Source organism: Stigmatopora argus, chromosome 15, assembly GCF_051989625.1.
Source record: "Stigmatopora argus isolate UIUO_Sarg chromosome 15, RoL_Sarg_1.0, whole genome shotgun sequence".
Lineage (NCBI taxonomy): Eukaryota > Metazoa > Chordata > Actinopteri > Syngnathiformes > Syngnathidae > Stigmatopora > Stigmatopora argus.
This window is the reverse complement of record NC_135401.1, coordinates 5,156,568-5,174,929: the sequence shown is the minus strand read 5'-3', so window position 1 is coordinate 5,174,929 and position 18,362 is coordinate 5,156,568. Positions and strand designations below refer to the sequence as shown.

General features: G+C 41.5%; 3 protein-coding genes and 2 long non-coding RNA genes across 9 annotated transcripts; 3 read left to right on the top strand and 2 right to left on the bottom strand.

Annotated features, from left to right (window-relative positions):
- The first annotated feature begins 23 nt into the window (after nt 1–23).
- nemf (nuclear export mediator factor) lies at nt 24–7,950 on the top strand. The gene is given in 32 exon segments (XM_077620754.1): nt 24–223; nt 338–406; nt 1,127–1,229; nt 1,339–1,464; nt 1,529–1,677; nt 2,004–2,071; nt 2,146–2,235; nt 2,495–2,568; nt 2,645–2,715; nt 2,906–2,981; nt 3,055–3,195; nt 3,275–3,483; nt 3,649–3,828; nt 3,965–4,028; nt 4,101–4,189; nt 4,264–4,367; nt 4,434–4,496; nt 4,565–4,677; nt 4,754–4,811; nt 5,072–5,130; nt 5,194–5,314; nt 5,374–5,566; nt 5,654–5,699; nt 5,769–5,831; nt 5,905–6,030; nt 6,110–6,187; nt 6,252–6,446; nt 6,946–6,981; nt 7,062–7,168; nt 7,245–7,288; nt 7,417–7,496; nt 7,564–7,950. Coding segments are annotated over 32 exon segments (3,132 nt in total). The 5' UTR covers nt 24–164; the 3' UTR covers nt 7,642–7,950.
- Nucleotides 7,951–7,993: 43 nt separating this feature from the next.
- Nucleotides 7,994–11,603, bottom strand: pole2 (polymerase (DNA directed), epsilon 2). Its single transcript, XM_077620755.1, has 18 exons — nt 11,384–11,603; nt 10,931–11,031; nt 10,793–10,868; nt 10,631–10,708; nt 10,394–10,487; nt 10,250–10,324; nt 10,096–10,179; nt 9,735–9,791; nt 9,609–9,657; nt 9,454–9,526; nt 9,224–9,396; nt 9,065–9,154; nt 8,945–8,999; nt 8,807–8,866; nt 8,647–8,724; nt 8,466–8,574; nt 8,217–8,393; nt 7,994–8,112 (listed from the first exon to the last, which is right to left on the bottom strand). Exons 1-18 carry the CDS (start codon nt 11,518–11,520, stop codon nt 8,041–8,043), a joined length of 1,638 nt encoding a protein of 545 aa, XP_077476881.1. The 5' UTR covers nt 11,521–11,603; the 3' UTR covers nt 7,994–8,040.
- On the top strand, nt 9,317–11,050 carry LOC144089678 (uncharacterized). The gene is made up of 3 exons (XR_013305137.1): nt 9,317–9,419; nt 10,031–10,207; nt 10,751–11,050. It is a non-coding gene; the product is annotated as an uncharacterized LOC144089678 (long non-coding RNA).
- A 199-nt stretch (nt 11,604–11,802) lies between the features above and the next one.
- Nucleotides 11,803–16,086, top strand: LOC144089674 (uncharacterized). 4 transcript variants are annotated; one of them, XR_013305133.1, is made up of 7 exons: nt 11,803–11,948; nt 12,312–12,494; nt 14,016–14,159; nt 14,230–14,303; nt 14,403–15,665; nt 15,759–15,881; nt 15,968–16,086. XR_013305133.1 is itself a non-coding variant. In XM_077620753.1 (5 exons), exons 3-5 carry the CDS (start codon nt 14,116–14,118, stop codon nt 14,663–14,665), a joined length of 381 nt encoding a protein of 126 aa, XP_077476879.1. In that variant the 5' UTR covers nt 11,803–11,948; nt 12,312–12,494; nt 14,016–14,115; the 3' UTR covers nt 14,666–16,086. The 4 variants fall into 4 exon arrangements, 1 of the variants encoding a protein (XP_077476879.1); XR_013305132.1 differs by having other exon boundaries at nt 14,403–15,881; XR_013305134.1 differs by having other exon boundaries at nt 14,230–14,324; nt 14,403–15,881.
- LOC144089677 (uncharacterized) lies at nt 13,852–17,566 on the bottom strand. Of its 2 annotated transcripts, XR_013305136.1 has the most exons (5): nt 17,357–17,566; nt 16,220–16,288; nt 15,953–16,054; nt 15,796–15,887; nt 13,852–14,322 (listed from the first exon to the last, which is right to left on the bottom strand). It is a non-coding gene; the product is annotated as an uncharacterized LOC144089677 (long non-coding RNA). The 2 variants fall into 2 exon arrangements; XR_013305135.1 differs by having other exon boundaries at nt 13,852–15,887.
- Nucleotides 17,567–18,362: the final 796 nt, after the last annotated feature.

The window sequence follows — 18,362 nt, the reverse complement described above, 5'->3', positions numbered from 1 at the left end:
CGAGCTTGTGATAGATGGCATACACGAAGCTAGATGTCTTAAGGTTGATGTGTGCTCGGGCATTCATGCGCATGTGTACTAAATCTCTGACGTGCTGCCACTGTTGTGCAAGCCATTTCCAACATTTACGCTGTTTTCCCTCATGTTAGAAACTTAAAATCATCATGAAAACTAGGTATACCACAGCAGACATCCGGGCTGCTATCTCCGAGATAAACACAAAGTAAGTGGCATTTCCGATGACTCCTCATTCGAGGTACGTTAGCCAATATGCTAACGTGTTTACACGCTTAACGCATCGGGGACGTTTTCTGCTTTTCGATTTGCTTCGTGACAGCTTCATCGGCATGAGAGTGAACAACGTGTACGATATAGACAACAAGACGTACCTCATCCGGCTACAAAAGTAAGTAGAGCCGACTAATTACGCTCATCACTCGAGTCATGTGGCTGCAAAGTTTTCATAAGTACTTTGCATCTCCAGCGAAATCGCCTGACGTCAACAAAGAATGAAACGCGATGATGTCAGTGTCTGCATCATTTTTATTCTGTGCAAATGTATCACTATTGTTTTGTTGCAATGATCACTATAATCTTCCCATTCACAATGAATTGGACGCCCATCGCCGTCAATGGCAGCCAATGAGATAATATAGAGCAGGTGTGTCAAAGTGGCGGCCCGGGGGCCAAATCTGGCCCGCCGCATCATTTTGTGTGGCCCGGGAAAGTAAATCATGAGTGCTGACTTTCTGTTTTAGGATCAAATTAAAATGAAGAGTATGGATGTATATTACATTTCCTGATTTTCCCCCTTTTAAATCAATAATTGTATTTTTTTTAAATCATTTTTTTTCTGTGTTTTTAGTTCAAAAATCATTTTGTAAAATCTAAAAATATATTTTTAAAAAAGCTAAAATAAATATTGTTTTAGATCTATAAAAAACTGAATATTCAGGGCTTTTAATCCAGTTCTTTTAATCCATTTATTTAAAAAAATCTAAATATTATATCTAAAATGGTCTGATACCCTTGATATACAGTATAACTAAGTCAATTGAGTCAAAGCAAGGATTCTGAATAAATCATTAGATTAGATCATTAATTTAATATCCTTTTGTTTGAAAAGGCCTGACAGCAAAGCCATTATCCTGCTGGAATCTGGAATCCGGATCCACTCCACAGACTTTGAATGGCCCAAAAACATGATGCCATCAGGTTTTGCTATGAAAGTAAGGAACTCCTTATTTTAAATAGCATTGCTACTTTCCCCAAAAATATTTTTTTCAACGGGAAACTTTTTTGTGCAAATGTAATTTTGAATTGAATATGTGATTGTAGTGCCGCAAGCACCTGAAAACACGCCGGCTGGCCCACATAAAGCAGCTTGGCATTGACAGAATCGTTGACCTCCAGTTTGGCTCCGAGGAGGCCGCGTACCACCTCATTGTGGAACTCTACGACCGAGTGAGGAAATGCCGCTCTCTTCAAATCATCGTAAATCCCAGCTAATCCACCATCCCATCTACAGGGTAACATCGTTCTCACAGATCACGAGTATACCATCCTCAACCTGCTGCGTTTCCGCAACGCCGAGGCCGAAGACGTCAAGATCGCCGTGAGGGAACGCTACCCCGTGGAGAACGCCAGACCCCCAGAACCCCTCATCACGTTGGAACGGTAACACTCTCAGATTTTGACATGTAGCCTACCTTTTGGACTAGAATTTGCAACAGCCAAAAAAATGCATACAAATTGGCTTTTCAACCCATTGCATAGATTTAGCATAGATTTCTTTTGCTTACAATATTAAAATGCAAATTTTCCCTTACTCTTCTCTGAGTGCCACTATATAAAATCAACGTTATTTTGGTTGGGATGTCCTTTTAATAATATCACATTAAAGTTATTCAGAGCTTTTGTTAGCATTCGAAAGCCAGGTGATTTGTGTGTTCTGGCTAATATTCCTTATTTCTCTATAAATTTTTACAATTATCTCCTTCTAGACTCACTGAAATCATCAGCCAAGCACCAAATGGAGAGCAAGTGAAAAGAGTGCTGAACCCCCACCTTAGTACGTATCGATACAAAATGATGTCCTTTGAATATATGCCAATTTATTTCAATTTATTTTTTAAACTTTCTCAGCTTATGGAGCCACACTCATCGAGCACTGTTTCATACAAGCTGGACTTTCAGGCTCAATGAAAATTGACAGTGGAGTTGATGCTTCTCAAGGTACAGTCGCATACCTGTCAACCTCTGTCGATAACTGCCCTTATAAATGATTATTGATTCCCCTTACAAACCCCAAAAAAAACTTACAAACACCGTACGACTCGTACGGTGTTTGTAAGGTTTTTTTGGGGTTTGTAAGGGGAATCAATAATCATTTATAAGGGCAGTTATCGGCAGAGGTTGACAGGTATGCAGTCGCGTGTTTTATGCCCATGGCCAGTCATGAAAGTTATCATATAAATTTGTGTGTATGTTTTAGTTGCAACTAAACTCTTGGAAGCCTTGCAAATGGCCGAGATGTACATGGAGAAAACTGAGTGTTTTAGTGGCAAAGTATGTTCATGGTGTATATATATATATTTTTTATATATGTTGACAGTTGAAAACCATTACATGTGTTGTATTGAAGGGCTACATCATTCAAAAGAGTGAAAAGAAAGCAAGTTTAATTCCCGTGAAAGCCAGTGAAGAGCTTCTCACGTAAGTCATGTCCCAGATTTTTTGCTAAAATATTTTGTTGTGGCTAATTTATCACAAATTACAATAGAAAAAAATAGCTTGGGGATGTTTTGCTGTGGTGGTTGCTAAAGTCTTAATATAATTCGGGTAAACCAACAATTTTCATTGATGTCTTGGTATTATTAATGTAGAAAAAAATATATAATTTCAGGTATGATGAATTCCACCCGTTCCTCTTTGCTCAGCATTTAAAAAGTCCCTATTTGGAATTTGACTCCTTCAACAAGGTCAGTGAATTTATTTATCATACTGTAATTTTTGCATTGTTTTATTTTGGTTCTGCCATTGTTTTCTCATCAGGCGGTGGATGAGTTCTTCTCCAAGATGGAGAGCCAGAAGATCGACATGAAGGCTTTGCATCAGGAAAAACAGGCCTTAAAGAAGTTAGAGAATGTTAAGAGGGACCACGTGCAGCGTCTGGAGGCCTTGCATCAAGTTCAGGTGAACACCTTGCCAAAAATCATTCCCTCCCTTCTCAGTGGTTTGAGCAGTGTGGCGTTCTCGTCTGGTCGCATGATAGGAAGTGGACCGGGTGAAAGGCGAGCTGGTGGAGATGAATCTGGGCGTGGTGGAGAGGGCGCTGCAGGTGATTTGCAGCGCCCTGGCCAACCAGGTGGACTGGACGGAGATCGGCACCCTGGTCAAGGAGGCACAGGGTGCCGGCGACCCAGTGGCGTGCGCCATCAAAGACCTCAAGCTTCAGACCAATCACATCACCATGCTTTTAAAGTGAGACCGATACCTACACGAAAGAGGATATTTGGGTTCAAAAATCTGACCATTTTGGACAGCTTGAAAATAGCTTAATCTCATAAAGACCTCACATCCACGTTATAGTATTTGTCAGAATAGTAACATTTTTCATTTGAACATAAGCCATGGATCTTCTTCTAGGAATCCTTACATCTCGGAAGAGGAAGAGGAAGAGGAGGAGGAACCCTCGAAAGAGGTCGTTCAGTTGAAGGGCAAGAAAAACAAAAATAAAGACAAAGGTCAGAACAAGAAACTGCAGAAGAACAAGCCCATGCTGGTCGATATAGATCTCAGCCTGTCAGCCTACGCCAATGCCAAAAAGTAGGTTAAAAGTCAGGCTTTTTTTTATTTTTATTTTTTTAACTGGGGCTAATAACGGCCTGAAAAACCATCAACATTGGACTTTTTTTCCTAAGAATGAAAAATCAGCAAAGAACAACATCATTATTGTCTTCAGGTACTACGACTGCAAACGCACTGCTGAGAAGAAGGAACAGAAAACCATCCAAGCAGCAGATAAGGTAAGAAACACCCTTCAGACTGCCTTGTTTGGTGACACCATTGGAAAAAAAGCTCTTCTGACTTGATTGAAGGCCATGAAATCGGCTGAGAAAAAGACCCACCAAACCCTGAAGGAGGTCCAGACGGTGACCACCATTCAAAAAGCCAGGAAGGTCTACTGGTGAGTGGCAGAACATAATACGTGTACAGGGTTTTCACGGTCCTCAAAACCCTATTTTTTGTCATTTGTGTCAGGTTTGAGAAGTTCCTGTGGTTCATCACGTCTGAGAACTACCTTGTCATCGCCGGGCGAGACCAGCAGCAGAACGAAATAATCGTCAAGCGCTACCTGCGGGCCGGTAAAGACGCCGGTCTGTCTTAATATTGTGCGTCGGTCTACAATGTTTGCTTTTGCCGCTCGCCAGGTGACATCTACATCCACGCAGACCTTCATGGCGCCACCAGCTGCATCATCAAAAACCCCTCAGGTCAGTTCGCTGGTTGAGTTTGGATTTTTTCGTCTTCGTCCCCCGACGTCAACGCCATCCCGTTCCAGGTCTTCCCATTCCTCCTCGCACGCTAACCGAGGCGGGTACGATGTCGGTGTGCTACAGTGCCGCTTGGGACGCCAAGATCGTCACGAGCGCTTGGTGGGTCCACCATCATCAGGTGAGTGGGGAAGTTGGAAAATGGTCAAAATGAACTTATTTAATTAGTCTTTAAACATGCGGCTGCTTTGATTTAGGTGTCCAAGACCGCACCTACGGGAGAGTACCTGACTACTGGCAGCTTCATGATCAGAGGTTGGGACCACATTAATTCAATTCAATTCAATTCAATTCAATTTATTGGCAAGAAAAAGCACAAGGCTAAGGGCCATGTAACAAAGATACAAGAAATGTGTAAACAAAAATGCGGTGTTGTCACTGGTTCAACAACAAAAAATATTTGGCTACCACAATTAATCGATTATCAAATTTTGGAGCCTCTTATTAGCAAATATTGAGGACCCACCTGGAATCAGACCCTGGATACCAGAACTGATAGCAATTTGTTTCCTCAGGAAAGAAAAACTACCTGCCGCCTTCCTACTTGATTATGGGCTTCGGCTTCCTCTTTAAGGTAAATCCTTAACCGTCAAAGTTTCTCCCGAGGATTTCCCGGTGACATTTTCTCTCCTCTCAGGTGGACGAGCAGAGCGTGTTCCGCCACAAAGGCGAGCGCAAGGTCAAGACGGTGGAGGAGGACGTGGCGGAAATGGCGTCCCGCACGGCCGACTTGCTGGAGGAAGGGGAGGAGCTCATTGGTAAGCACTGACTCGCTGTGATTGTCATGATTACAAACCCACCACGAACGCATATGTAGGCGAGGATAGCGGCGAGGAGGATAAGAAAGAAGAAGTTGAGGCTCAAAACGGCGATGAAAAAGAAGCGGAGGATACGGTGGCTGCGCCAAGTGACTCGGGGAGTGAAGAGGAAGTCAGCGGAGAGGAAGCTGGCGGCGTGGAATTGAGCTATCCCGACACCACCATTACTCTCACTCACTTGCAGCCCAACAGGTAGAAACTCTGCAAAATAATCTTAACTTGAGGCGGGATAAATCACAAAGTGGTACCCTTTTTTGTTTGTATTTGTTTTTAAACTAGGAGCTCCCAGAACGTCACAGTCAGCAAAGAAGTGGCGGCTCAGGTTGTCAGGCATGGAGCACTTTTCCCAGAATTCCATCCACACAGCGACTTTAAACAATGAATCTCTCTCCAGAATGTCGACACGCAAGGGCGCAAGCATATGACGGCCAAACAGCGAAGGTGAGCAAAGTGGAAAGTTTGCTTAATCTAGGTTTTCTAGGTGGATTTCAGTAATCAAGGGATATGGTTATGGTAGAGAGGGGAAGAAGAAGCACGTGCAGGAAGTAAGCGAGCCAGTAAATAAGAGTGTGGTTGCGCCTGCCGAACAAGAAGTGGATAAAGGATCCAAAAGCAGCGCAGGAGCGTCCCTGCCCCCACCCAAGAGAGGGCAGAAGGTCAGTTTTTCCCTCTTTCGTGGATAAAAATGAAACATTGTGACAGCCAAACCTATTCTCCATTATGTGCTCTCAACAGAACAAGCTCAAGAAAATCAAGGAGAAATACAAGGACCAGGATGAAGAAGACCGGGAGCTCATGATGCAGCTGCTCGGGGTACGCGCACGAAACCGCACTTGCACGTAACGCAGTTCCTTCTGAACCGTTGCGGTCTTTGCAGTCGGCAGGCACAAACAAGGAGGAGAAGGACAAAGGGAAGAAAGGCAAGAAAGGGAAGGCCAACGAAGAGGTCGCTAAAAAGACGCCAATTCAGAAACCCCCTCCCAAACCTCGGCAAGCGGCGGCCAACGTCAGGAAATCGGAGCAGACGGCCGTCGAGGGGGAGGAGGCAGCTTTTGGGGAGCCAGATGAAAAGGTAAGGTATCCGCAGGATATTCTCCGGTACACGGTCGATTGGTCGCCCGGGAGGTTATTGATAATTACCTATTATTAAATCGTTGCTCAAATTCCCTAAATACAAACTGTGAATTACTATTTAGTCATACTTAATGCCCTATTAATTATTAGGCTAAAGAAAAGCTCCAAATTTCCCGGACTTTTATTGTTTTTTGTTGGAGAACTTGTTAAGACCCTGACTGACGTAGCTTCTTAAAAGGTACAACGCATGTACATACAAACTTTTATACACTCACACGTTGGCTCAGTGAAACTGCTCATGGCCATTGTTGGCTTTTATTGATGCGTAGACCGTGTTGTTTTACCTTGTTTTGTCGTAGGTCTTTTGTTCGCCCGTTGTCGCGGTCTGGGCGACCAATCGACCGCACACGTATTCTCCTAGGTGCTTGGAATAACTTTACGATGAAATAATGCAAATTTCATGTGAAATTATATTTAAATTTAGCATCCTCTTTCAGGAGGATGACGTGGATCCAGACAACCCTGGCGCAGAGGTGACAGTCATCCAGCTTCTCAATGTTCGACAATTTTGAGAATGGCACTCTTCCATCTTTCTTCATCTTGTCGGCGTTAGGAAGCTGAGAACCTTCTCACCTCGCTGACGGGCCAACCTCACTCGGAGGACGTGCTGATGTTCGCGGTGCCAGTGTGTGCGCCCTACAGCGCGCTTTCCAACTGCAAGTGCGTCTCCCATCCGCTTTGCTCAAAACCTCAGCACGGAAGGGAAGAATCATGTTTTTTGTTTTTACACCTCCAGGCACAAAGTTAAACTGACGCCGGGCGCTCAGAAGAAAGGAAAAGGTAATTTGATTATCCGTACTTAAAGGACAGAGGGGACCTAATATGAAAATGTGCCATTTTGCTTCTTGCCAATTTAATTTTCTAAAATAATCTTGATTGTTAAAGGTTTTGTTTTTTATGTTTTACAGCCGCCCGCACGGCCGTTTTGAGCTTCATGAAATCCAAAGAGGCTTCAGTGAGAGAAAAGGATTTGCTACGCAGCGTCAAGGTACTGAATTCAACTTTGCTTTTAGTCGTTAGCGGAACTAGAATTGATTGGTTTATTCGTGCTGCAGGATGCTGACCTGTCCAGAAACATGCCTGGCAAAGTTAAAGTGTCTGCTCCTAACCTGCTGGCTGTCAAGAGGAAATAAGGACGTTTTTTTATTACAAAATGGACCTCATTTGATGCGCAAAATGATTTAAACTGGAAGATACGGACACAATCATCAACTCGCCTTCCAATCATGTTTTGGGAAAAGCACGGGGAGAATATGCAAGTTCTGCAAAAGGTAGGATTTGAACCCTCAACTTCTAACCTGTCGCAACTGATCACAAATGTCCATTGATAATGGAAAACAAATCATAGTGTGAGAAACATGATTTATTTCTCTAAAAATATTTTTAAAAACAAATTGTATACATTTAATGTACAATAAAAGAAAATCCATCTTTTTCTTAAAGTCCTTGAAGTTTGCTGTTGAGAAAAATAATCATTAAGATTGTTAATACTTTGTTTTTCTTTTAAATAAACCAAATGTACAGAAACATGCCTACCTGTCCTCAATAGTTCTGTTGGATGGATAATAGACCTTAAACGTAAAACCGCTTCTTGGAAACGAGCCCTGTGTTAACCATTAAAAAAAATAGTTTATTGACAACGATAGACGTCCATAGCAGTGGAACATGATAAAAATAACATGCATTTTTCAACCTGATTCTTACATACCGGATTGACGCAAAGACAGTCAAAGTGCTTGACGTTGAAGGGGTCGTACTTGTCCGCAAAGACGATGACGTCGGGGACGGGATACAAACGCAGGGCGTAGTCGTACGCCCAGAATACGGGAGTGACGTGGAGCGGCAGCGGCGCCAGATGAGCTTGGGACAGGACTGTCCGAACAAACTGCCAGCCAAACCGGCGTCAAAGACAAACGACACAAAGTGGCACATGGCAATTATTGCGAAGGGTTCTCACGTGGTTGGGAATGTCCAGGTTGGTGTTGGGCAAGCCGACGCAATTTCTGCACATTTTGTTGACAAGGTCCTCTCGGATGATCACCATTTCTTGGCTGCAGTACTGGATTCTGCAGGTAAAAATGTTCGATTTGGTCTTAACTGGGCTCAAGGGAAATAGTTTGCGTTGAGGGTTAGTTTACCTGCATGGGTTGGTGGTGAACACGGAGAAAGGAACCCTTTGCCGGAATTCCTCGGTGATATGATCGGACAGTGGTGGTCTGTAATTGGACAGTCATGAATTTTTGGGGATGGTAAAAAGAACTATATCACCTGACCTAAATTCCTAAATATGAGATTTACCGTGGTAGGATAGTACCCGGGCCTGGATCTTCAGGGCCGGGAACAAACACAAAACGGCTACTGCAGATTCAAAAAGAGGACAATGATTGTGAGAAATGTTTCCCAAAAAATTCCTCATAATTGTGCACTTGCTCTTACTTGTTGTGTATATTAGGATGAGCACATATGCTGTCAGCCAACAATTTCAGCGACTCTAAAATAAGAATAGTTGTCACTAAATAGCTGTCCATTGTTTGTTACTTAATGTAAAAAGCTCACCTTTGAGGGATTTGATTTGACTTTTCCCGTATGGGACGGAGGAGAAGTTCCCACAAAAGATGAAACACGTGGGAGGCATTGCGGCGTATCCTGATGGCAATTACGTTCAAAGTTACGCCACTTTTTTTTTTTTTAAATACCCGTTCTATTGACGCATACCTGCAAACATGAGGTTGAGCTTTTCCATGACTTCCACGCTGTCCAGCCACACGTCGGAAAGCACGACAAACATGGCTTCCTCGTTCTCCTCCTCCAGCTGCTTGAGTTTAGCCGACGCCTTAACCGACGTTGTGGAAGGACCGCCGAAGAAGTTGATGTTGCCAAAGTACGCCCTGATGAAGACAAGTTTTTAATGGTAATTATCAATCGTGCTGATTTTTTCTGTTTACCTGGTGGCTGTTGACGGCTCGATGGGTGGGGTGCCAAAACCATTGACGTGGAACTCCGAATCCTCGTAAGAGCCTAAAAGATCACTTTAGATTTTCAAAATCGTGAAGTTTGATCATGACCGTGAAATCCAAAATCTTGTGTTAATTTCTCTTACCTTCAGCCAGTACAAAACTGCATTCCGTGTAAAGACCATTATGAAACTGGTGCAAATCCCATTAAGGTAAATAGAAAAACTGTACTTTGATTAATTTAAAACATTCAAAATATTATAGAAGGATATTGCCTTGGACATATTGAGCGCAATTGTTCCAGTTGGATCCTCCAGGTAGAATTTCCCCTTTGAATGACAACAAAAAGCAAACATTTTAGACACTGACACACAATATAAACATCTTTGTAATTCTGCAACACTAGTGCATGTAACTAGGAAATACTGTAGTACTTCCGAAAAAAGTGGTTTTGTAACTTGGATAGTTCATATTAAGCCATATTTCATATGTAGAGACATTCATAAGTAGAGGTAGCACTCTAATCTACATTTGGATGTGCTTTTTTGCCGTCAATATCCAATTTTAGATGCAGTAATATGTCACGGGGACAACCGTAATACGTTGGGGATGCGATATGGCATGCCACTTTACCTCTTTTAGCTGTGTGATCATGCCAAGGACAATAACACTGCCCAGTTTGGTGGTGCTCCCGAGCAAAGCTTCAATCGTCTTCAGCTGAACAAGAAAACAGCAGTCAGCTAAGGTAAGGGAAAAATGGATTGGACACGTGACCAAAATATCATACCTGGAATTTGTTTTGATTTGGCACTACAGTAGCTCCAATGATAGGCGGGGTGAACAGTTCGTGCCGACGTGTGCGCTGGAAACGAGTAGATGTTAAAAATTAGCAAATGGGAAAGAGGAATTTAACAAGGCATAAAAATCAGACCTGTTGTAAGATTGTGTAGCGTTCCCGAAAAAGTTCCGCCTTGTCTCTAGCGATGCCGCACAAGCCCGGAGTTGGATGGTTGGTCATTTTGATGCTAGAAAAAAAATTTACAACGACCCTTAGAGTTCTGAAAAACGCATAATGGCGAAGATACTGGTCTTTGTACTTGTGTTTTTGGTAGTCTCACTCTCTAGCTCAACACGAACAGGAGTGAGGGAAACGAGGACCTTTACTTACGGGACAAACTTCTTTCTCTCCGTATTGTAAATGTATCTGGGCACGTCAAAGGCTCCGATGACATTGAAAATGTTAGTTCTGGAAAGGGTGAATAATGGCAACGGTCATCTTCAATTACAGAAAACGGGAAAAAAGACTGTGGTTGATCTCAACGTGTCTTACGTGGCATCATCACAGGATTGCGAGCAGTCTTGCACGGCATTTTCCACCACTGACAGCTCGATTGTGCTCGACGACACTATTGGATGAACACATCACATACAGGAAGACACAATGTGTCAAATGAAATAAATAACTCACAGGGTTGCTTTTCCACAGCATCCAGGACTCTTTCAATAATGTCATCCAACTCCGATGGCCTCACGGACTCTAGGACCTCTACCAGGTACTTTGTGGCATCACTTGGACGACATTAAAAGAAGACAGCTAAATTAGTTACATTCATCCTGAACTAAACATTTTCGATTACCGAAGGTCAATGTCATAATACGTGGGTCAATCCAGAATTGGAGGATATTTGGGTTCAAAAATCCTCAAACAACAACATTATCGTTTCTGATTGTCGGCTACAAATTCATAAATCATAAGCAATGAACGAAAAGCTAATCTTACAGATCAATGGTACATGCAATGTTTGTCATGATTTGTTTGGTGTTTACATTACACGCTATAGCCTGGTCACAGTAACTTTCCCTCAGGGGAAAAGTTAGCTGTTTGGCTAGCTGTTAGTTATTTACGAAGACTTATACGTACGGTCGGAGAATAAGACCCCGCATTTTGAAGTCGGTGCAAATTCTAGACTTCATTGTCCGGGAGGAATCCATCTTTGTTGACTTCCTTGCTCGGTGTACTCGATCTTTGCCGCGAAATGTTTGACCCATAGATATCATATACAATAGGTTAGTTGCCTTAAGACAGGAGTTGGTAGTGCAAGTGACAGGCTGCCATCTTGCGACGGAAAGCTCGTACAGGATTTACTGAAGCGGACTTAAATTAGGGAATTTTCTCTACTAAAATACTATTAAATCGTGTTTATATATATATATATATATATATATATATATATATATATATATATATACACGTACATATATATGTACGTACGTGCGCGCGTGCGCGTGTGTGTGTATGTATGTATATGTACGTGTACGTGTATATATATCTGACGTCATCGACGTGCGACGGTGACCGTGTGTTGAGCTTATCCACGTCTTTAGGTCACAGATGAAGCATAATTCATAGAAAAAAGAATGCAAAAGTCGATCGAAGAGGAAACCGAAAAAGGAAACAAGCGACCGAACTCTAACAAGGCTTATTTGTAAGTGGACTTTTTGTGACAAATACATTCGCTCACTCGAGGAAACACACGAAGGGACTTCTGTCCCGTCCATTATGAACCTTTAAAGGTTTGCACCAGAGCTAGAATTCGTATTTTGTCTATTGACGGTGTTGTCCATACTAAAAAAAAGACGATCGACGGACGAGTGATACGTACTGAGCTATTTTGACATGAAATCTTATTGCTTGCATTTTGAAACGCCGATTTCAACAGCAGGCGAATTTCACAAAGCAGAATGGCGGTCCGTGAGAACCGAACAAGCGTCACCTAACTTGATAGCCTGATGAAATGAGGCCAACTTTGATTGTTCAATCATTCTCTGAACCGCTTTGTCGTCACAAGGGTCGCGGAGGGTGCCTGAGCCTATCCCAGCTGACTTCGGGACACCCTGAACCGGTGGTGGAGGAGACGGACAACCATTCACGCTCACACCTAGTGTGCAACCAGCCTACAGCCTTTGAAATGTGGGAGGAAACAGGAGTACCTGGAGAAAACCCATGCAGGCCTGGGAAGAACTCCACACAGGTGGGCTGACCCGATTCGAACCCTCCATGTATATTAAGGCTTTAAAAAAAAACGACCAAAAAAGGACCATGTATAGTAAGGCTTTAAAAAAACGACATAGTATAGTAAGGCTTTTTTTTTAATGACCATGTATAGTCAGAATTTTTTTCTTAAAGTACGACTATGTATAGCATGTGTCAAAGTGGCGGCCTGGGGGCCAAATCTGGCCCACCGCATCATTTTGTGTGGCCCGGGAAAGTAAATCATGAGTGCCGACTTTCTGTTTTAGGATCAAATTAAAATGAAGAGTATAGGTGTATATTAAATTTCCTGAGTTTCCCTCTTTTAAATCAATATTTGTAATTTTTTTATCATTTTTTTCTGTGTTTTTAGTTCAAAAATCATTTTGTAAAATCTAAAAATATATTTAAAAAAAGCTAAAATAAACATTGTTTTAGATCTATAAAAAACTGAATATTCAGGGCTTTTAATCCAGTTCTTTTAATCCATTTATATAAAGTCTATGCAAGTTTATCTAAAATGGTCCGGCCCACATGAAATCGAGTTGACGTTAACTCGGCCCGCGAACCAACCCGAGTCTGACACCCATGATGTATAGTAAGGCTTTTTTTAAAAATGACATAGTATATAGTAAGGCTTTAAAAAAAAATACGACCATGTATAGTAAGGCTTTTTTCTTAAAATACGACCATGTATAGTAAGGCTTTTTTTTTTCTTTCAAAAAAACGACCATGTATAGTAAGGCTTTTTTTTCAAAAACCACCATGTTTAGCAAGGCTTTTTTCGTCAAAAACGACATGGTATATATAGTAAGGCTTTTTTTTTTGTAAAAAAAACGACATAGTATAGTAAGGCTTTTTTCTTAAAAAAAACGACATAGTATAGTAAGGCTTTTTTTTTAAACGACATAGTACAGTAAGGTTTTTTTCTTAAAAACGACATAGTATAGTAAGGCTTTTTTCGAAAAAAACAAAATAGTATAGTAAGGCTTATTTCTTAAAAAAAATGACCATGTATAGTAAGGCTTTTTTTCTTTAAAAAATGACCACGTATAGTAAAGTGTTTTTCTTAAAAAAAAATACCATGTATTGTAGGGCTTTTTTTCTTAAAAAATGACCATGTATAGTAAGGCTTTTTTTCTTTAAAAAATGACCATGTATAGTAAGGCTTTTTTTTTTTCTTTAAAAAAAATGACCATGTATAATAAGGCTTTTTTCTTTAAAAAATGACCATGTATATATAGTAAAGCGTTTTTCTTAAAAAAATGACCATGTATAGTAAGGCTTTTATTTATAAAAAAAGACCATGTATAGTAAGGCTATTTTCTTTAAAAATACAAAAACACACTGTGTGGCATTTGAGCAATAATAGTCATATTGGACTTTATTGTATACTTAATGAATCTTGGCTCCTGGCTCATCCTCACAAGGCTCGTGTACGTACAAGATATTTGTTGAATGTAAGTTACAGCATGGAGGAAATGTTCCCCACAAGTTTACGCCTTGCCTTGTTTGTTGACAGACTCGTACCGGCGAACCCCGGATTGCGCCTTCATCCAGGAGTCTCCGGCGCCCCAGTGAGCGGAGGCTGACATGGTCATGCTTTTGGACGGCTCCCACAGATGCAGGCGGGTGACTTTGCCAGATGGCAAATCCTCACTGATCTGTAAGTCCGATTGTCGTCGTCAACATCATAACTTTGGTCACGTGACCTTTATGTCATTTATGGCGTCCAGTCGGGAAGAGCTTGCTGACCGGCCGCAGGAGCAGTTGGGACAGATGCACGTCGCCACCGCCTTCGTCATGCCAGGTTGAAAACCGTGTCGCCACTGTAAAGATATTAGCGTCGTAGGACAAAAATGTTATCATCTTGGGCAGTGTTGAGAAATAATTGTCTGTGTCATGAAAGATGCATTGGACAACGTGGAAGAGGAGCAGGAGGAGAAGAACGGAGTGCAGCCGACCGACCGAAAAGTCAAGGCCTGCTTGCCTCACCCCCGTGCCAGCCGTGGGTTTGAGCTGTGTCCTCGTCATTCGGCAGACCCCTGCTTGACGGACATAGATGTGGACAAGGGCGACTGGCAGAACAACGTCACCATGCGGTTCTTCGACAGCCGGCGGTTGTGGTGGGAAAGCCAAACGCGCCCCCCCCCCCATCTCTTCATCGTTTAGATGTCTATCACCAGCAACCAGTTGAAAATGATTGGGACTGCCGATTGCATTTTGGTGCCGGCGCGACGCAAACGTATTTCGGACCAATAAAAGGGTTTGGGTGGCTTGCTTGAAATACTAGCAAATGGCCAGTGTCTTTTGATTTTGTAGGCTAATTATTTTAACATTTTTTTGTGTAAAAAGGTTCTAAATGTAAAATTTAAAAATGTTTAAAGTCTTTTTTAGTAAAAGGTAATTAGTCTTATGTCGCAGGTGCCTCTCCCCGCCGAAGGCGGGGAGAGGCACCAAGAGTACGTCTGCGGGACGCGAACCAGCCTCCACTCGGCGGTAGGCGCATGCTCTACTGTGCGTGGTAAAGGGCCCTCCCACCGTCCCACTAAACTTCGACCGGCTAAGTATTTTCGGTAAGAGGGCGCTCGAGTAATTTGGCTAAGTGTGCAAGCCGTTTCCCTACTTTTTTTAAACTCATTTTGATGTAATGATTCAATGTAAAATTTAATTTTTAAAGTATTTTTTAGTAAAAGGTAATTAGTCTTTTGTCGCAGGTGCCTCTCCCCGCCGAAGGCGGGGAGAGGCACCAAGAGTACGTCTGCGGGACGCGAACCAGCTTCCACTCGGTGGTAGGCGCATACTCCACTGTTGCGCCAAGGGGCCCACCCACACACCCACTAAACTTCGACTGGCCAAGTATTTTCGGTAAGAGGTCGTTGAGTATTTTGGCTAAGTGTGCAAGCCACCTCCCTACTCAGCATGGTTGTGTCCAATAAGTGTTTGGGTGGCTTATTTGATTAAATGTAAAATTTAATTTTTAGTTTTTTTTAGTAAAAGGTAATTAATCTTATGTCGCAGGTGTCCCTCCCCGCCGAAGGCGGGGAGGGGCACCAAGAGTACGTCTGCGGGACGCGAACCAGCTTCCACTCGGTGGTAGGCGCATACTCCACTGTTGCGCCAAGGGGCCCACCCACACACCCACTAAACTTCGACCGGCCAAGTATTTTCGGTAGGAGGGCGCTCGACTCAATTGACTAAGTGTATAAGCCACCACCCTAAGAAGTATGGTCCTGCCCACTCGGTTTTTATTTGACCTGAAAAGTGAGAAGTTGGAGGAGGCGGGGAATCTAACCAATTACCTTTTGTATGGTAAATTGGTGCTCTACTATTGAGGCCAGGTCAGCCACCTGGTGAAATCGAGATCCTACATCACCGCCATCCGCAGGTGAGTCTAAGAAAAACAAAAGAAAAGAAATATTTTCTGCACAGCAACATGAATGTCTCTTTTAAACTTACTTTTTTTGTCTTCAGGTATCCTCGCTCTCCACAGTTTGGGAAACCTTTTCGTTGGAAGACTGTCCATCCCAGAAGTCATCCATTTTTGCCTTTGTCACTCATCTGAAAAAATAAAAATAAAAGTTGACATCCAAGTATATCTCTTGTTCTATTATGTGACCTTGACTTTGATTTATAAGAAATATATTCATTCTAAAAACTTTTTGTAAGGGGATGTGGCTATGAACACGCACTATGATCGCTGCAACAAGGCGAGACATCACATACCGAGCCAATACGAAGGCGACCGGTCGGGGAGGCGATTCATCCGCAAGCTGCTCCCAAACCTACTCCATCCTGTCAGAGAGACCACAAGAAAAAAGCCTTATTATACATGGTCATTTTTAAAGAAAAAAGCCTTACTATCTGCGTCGTTTTTTTTTTAAGAAAAAAGCCTTACTATACTATGTCTTTTTTTAAGAAAAAAGCCTTACTATACTGTGTCGTTTTTTAAAGAAAAAAGCCCTACTATACTATGTCGTTTTTTTTTAAAGAAAAAAGCCCTACTATACTATGTCGTTTTAAAAAAAAAAGCCTTACTATACTATGTTGTTTTTTAAGAAAAAAAAGCCTTATATATATATATATATATATATATATATATATATATATGTATATATATGTGTATATATATATATATATATATATATATATATATATATATATATATACATATACATATATATATACTATGTCGTTTAAAAAAAGCCTTACTATGCTATGTCGTTTTTTACGAGAAAAAAAAAAAGCCTTACTATACATGGTCGGTTTTTTTTAAGAAAAAAGCCTTACTATACATGGTCATTTTTTTAACAAAAAAGCCTTACAATACAAATGGTCATATTTTTTAAGAAAAAAAAGACTTACTATATATACTATGTCGTTTTTGACGAAAAAGCCTTACTGTACATGGTCGTTTTTTATTTTTAAAAAGCCTTTCTATACATGGTCGTTTTTATTTAAAAAAACCTTTCTATACATGGTCGTTTTTATTTAAAAAAGCCTTACTATACTATGTTGTTTTTTAAAGAAAAAAGCCTTACTGTACTATGTCGTTTTTTAAAGAAAAAAAGCCTTACTATACATGGTCATTAGCAAAAATAAATAAATCAAGTCGTGAGATATCACCAATATTACTGGAGAGAGTGTCTTTCCACAATTAGGATTTTCGTTTTATGACAAATGGTCTATAAAGGAATTTCGAATTGGAAAAGTCATCATTGAGCCGTCTTCTTTTCTGTCCTTGTGCGATCTTTGAAACGATTAAAAACCACTAAACGCAATTCGATTTGGAGATATTATGACTGCAAGTGGAACTATATCTTTATAGAAGCTTGCAATGTAGAAAACGGGAGCATTTCTTACCTTTTCGGCATGCGTCGAGTACACAAAAATCAGCCATCGTAAAAAACAACAACTTCTTGGTGGACTTCTGGTCATGTCCTATAACAAACGTGTCTTGGTTGGAGGTGACCCAAATTAGGCCGTTTAGATCATGCGATTAAAAACCTGAAAAGACGTTTACAAACAAAACAAAGCATACAGGTCAATGAAAACCCTTTTTTTTCGTTGTCTTTTCCGGTCCGTTTCACTTCCGGGTCACCAATGTGACGTCAATTCAGGGAACGCCCTCGACTTTTTTTTCTTTTTTTTAATAGTAGTTTGAAATGAAAGCCTAGTCTTATGGGATGCTACGCTTTTACATCAAATCAAAAGCCTTTACTGTCATCATACACAGCTGTGTATAATGAACTAAGTCTTTATTTTAATGAAAAAATATACTGAACTACATAGTGTAGTGATCAGTCAAACACTGGGATTTGAACCCCAGCTGCCCACATTGCAGTCAGGTGAACAAACCTCCACACCATGAAGTAGCCACACTTTACCTAGTGATTATTGGAAGGTCTTGACTACACATGGTTGTTTCTATTTAAGGGAAAAATGATTCCCAACTGGGATTTGAACCCCAACTGCCTACATGGCAGTCAAGTGAGTGAACCTCTAGGCCATGAAGTGGACACACTTGACTCTGTCATTATTGGAAAGTCTTGACTACAGATATATAGAAAGATCAAGGGAAAATGTTTCCCAACCGGGATTCGAACCACACCTGCCCGCATGGCAGTCAGGCAAATGAACCTCTGCACCACAAAGATTAATATACCCCCCTTTTGATATACCCCCCTTTTAATATAGCCCCCATTTAATATAACCCCCCCCCCCCCCATTTAATATAATAATAATCTTTGTGGTGCAGAGGTTCATTTGGGAAGTATTGACTACACATGGTTGTTTCTATTTAAGGGAAAAATTATTCCCAACTGGGATTTGAACCCCAACTGCCTACATGGCAGTCAGATGATTAAAG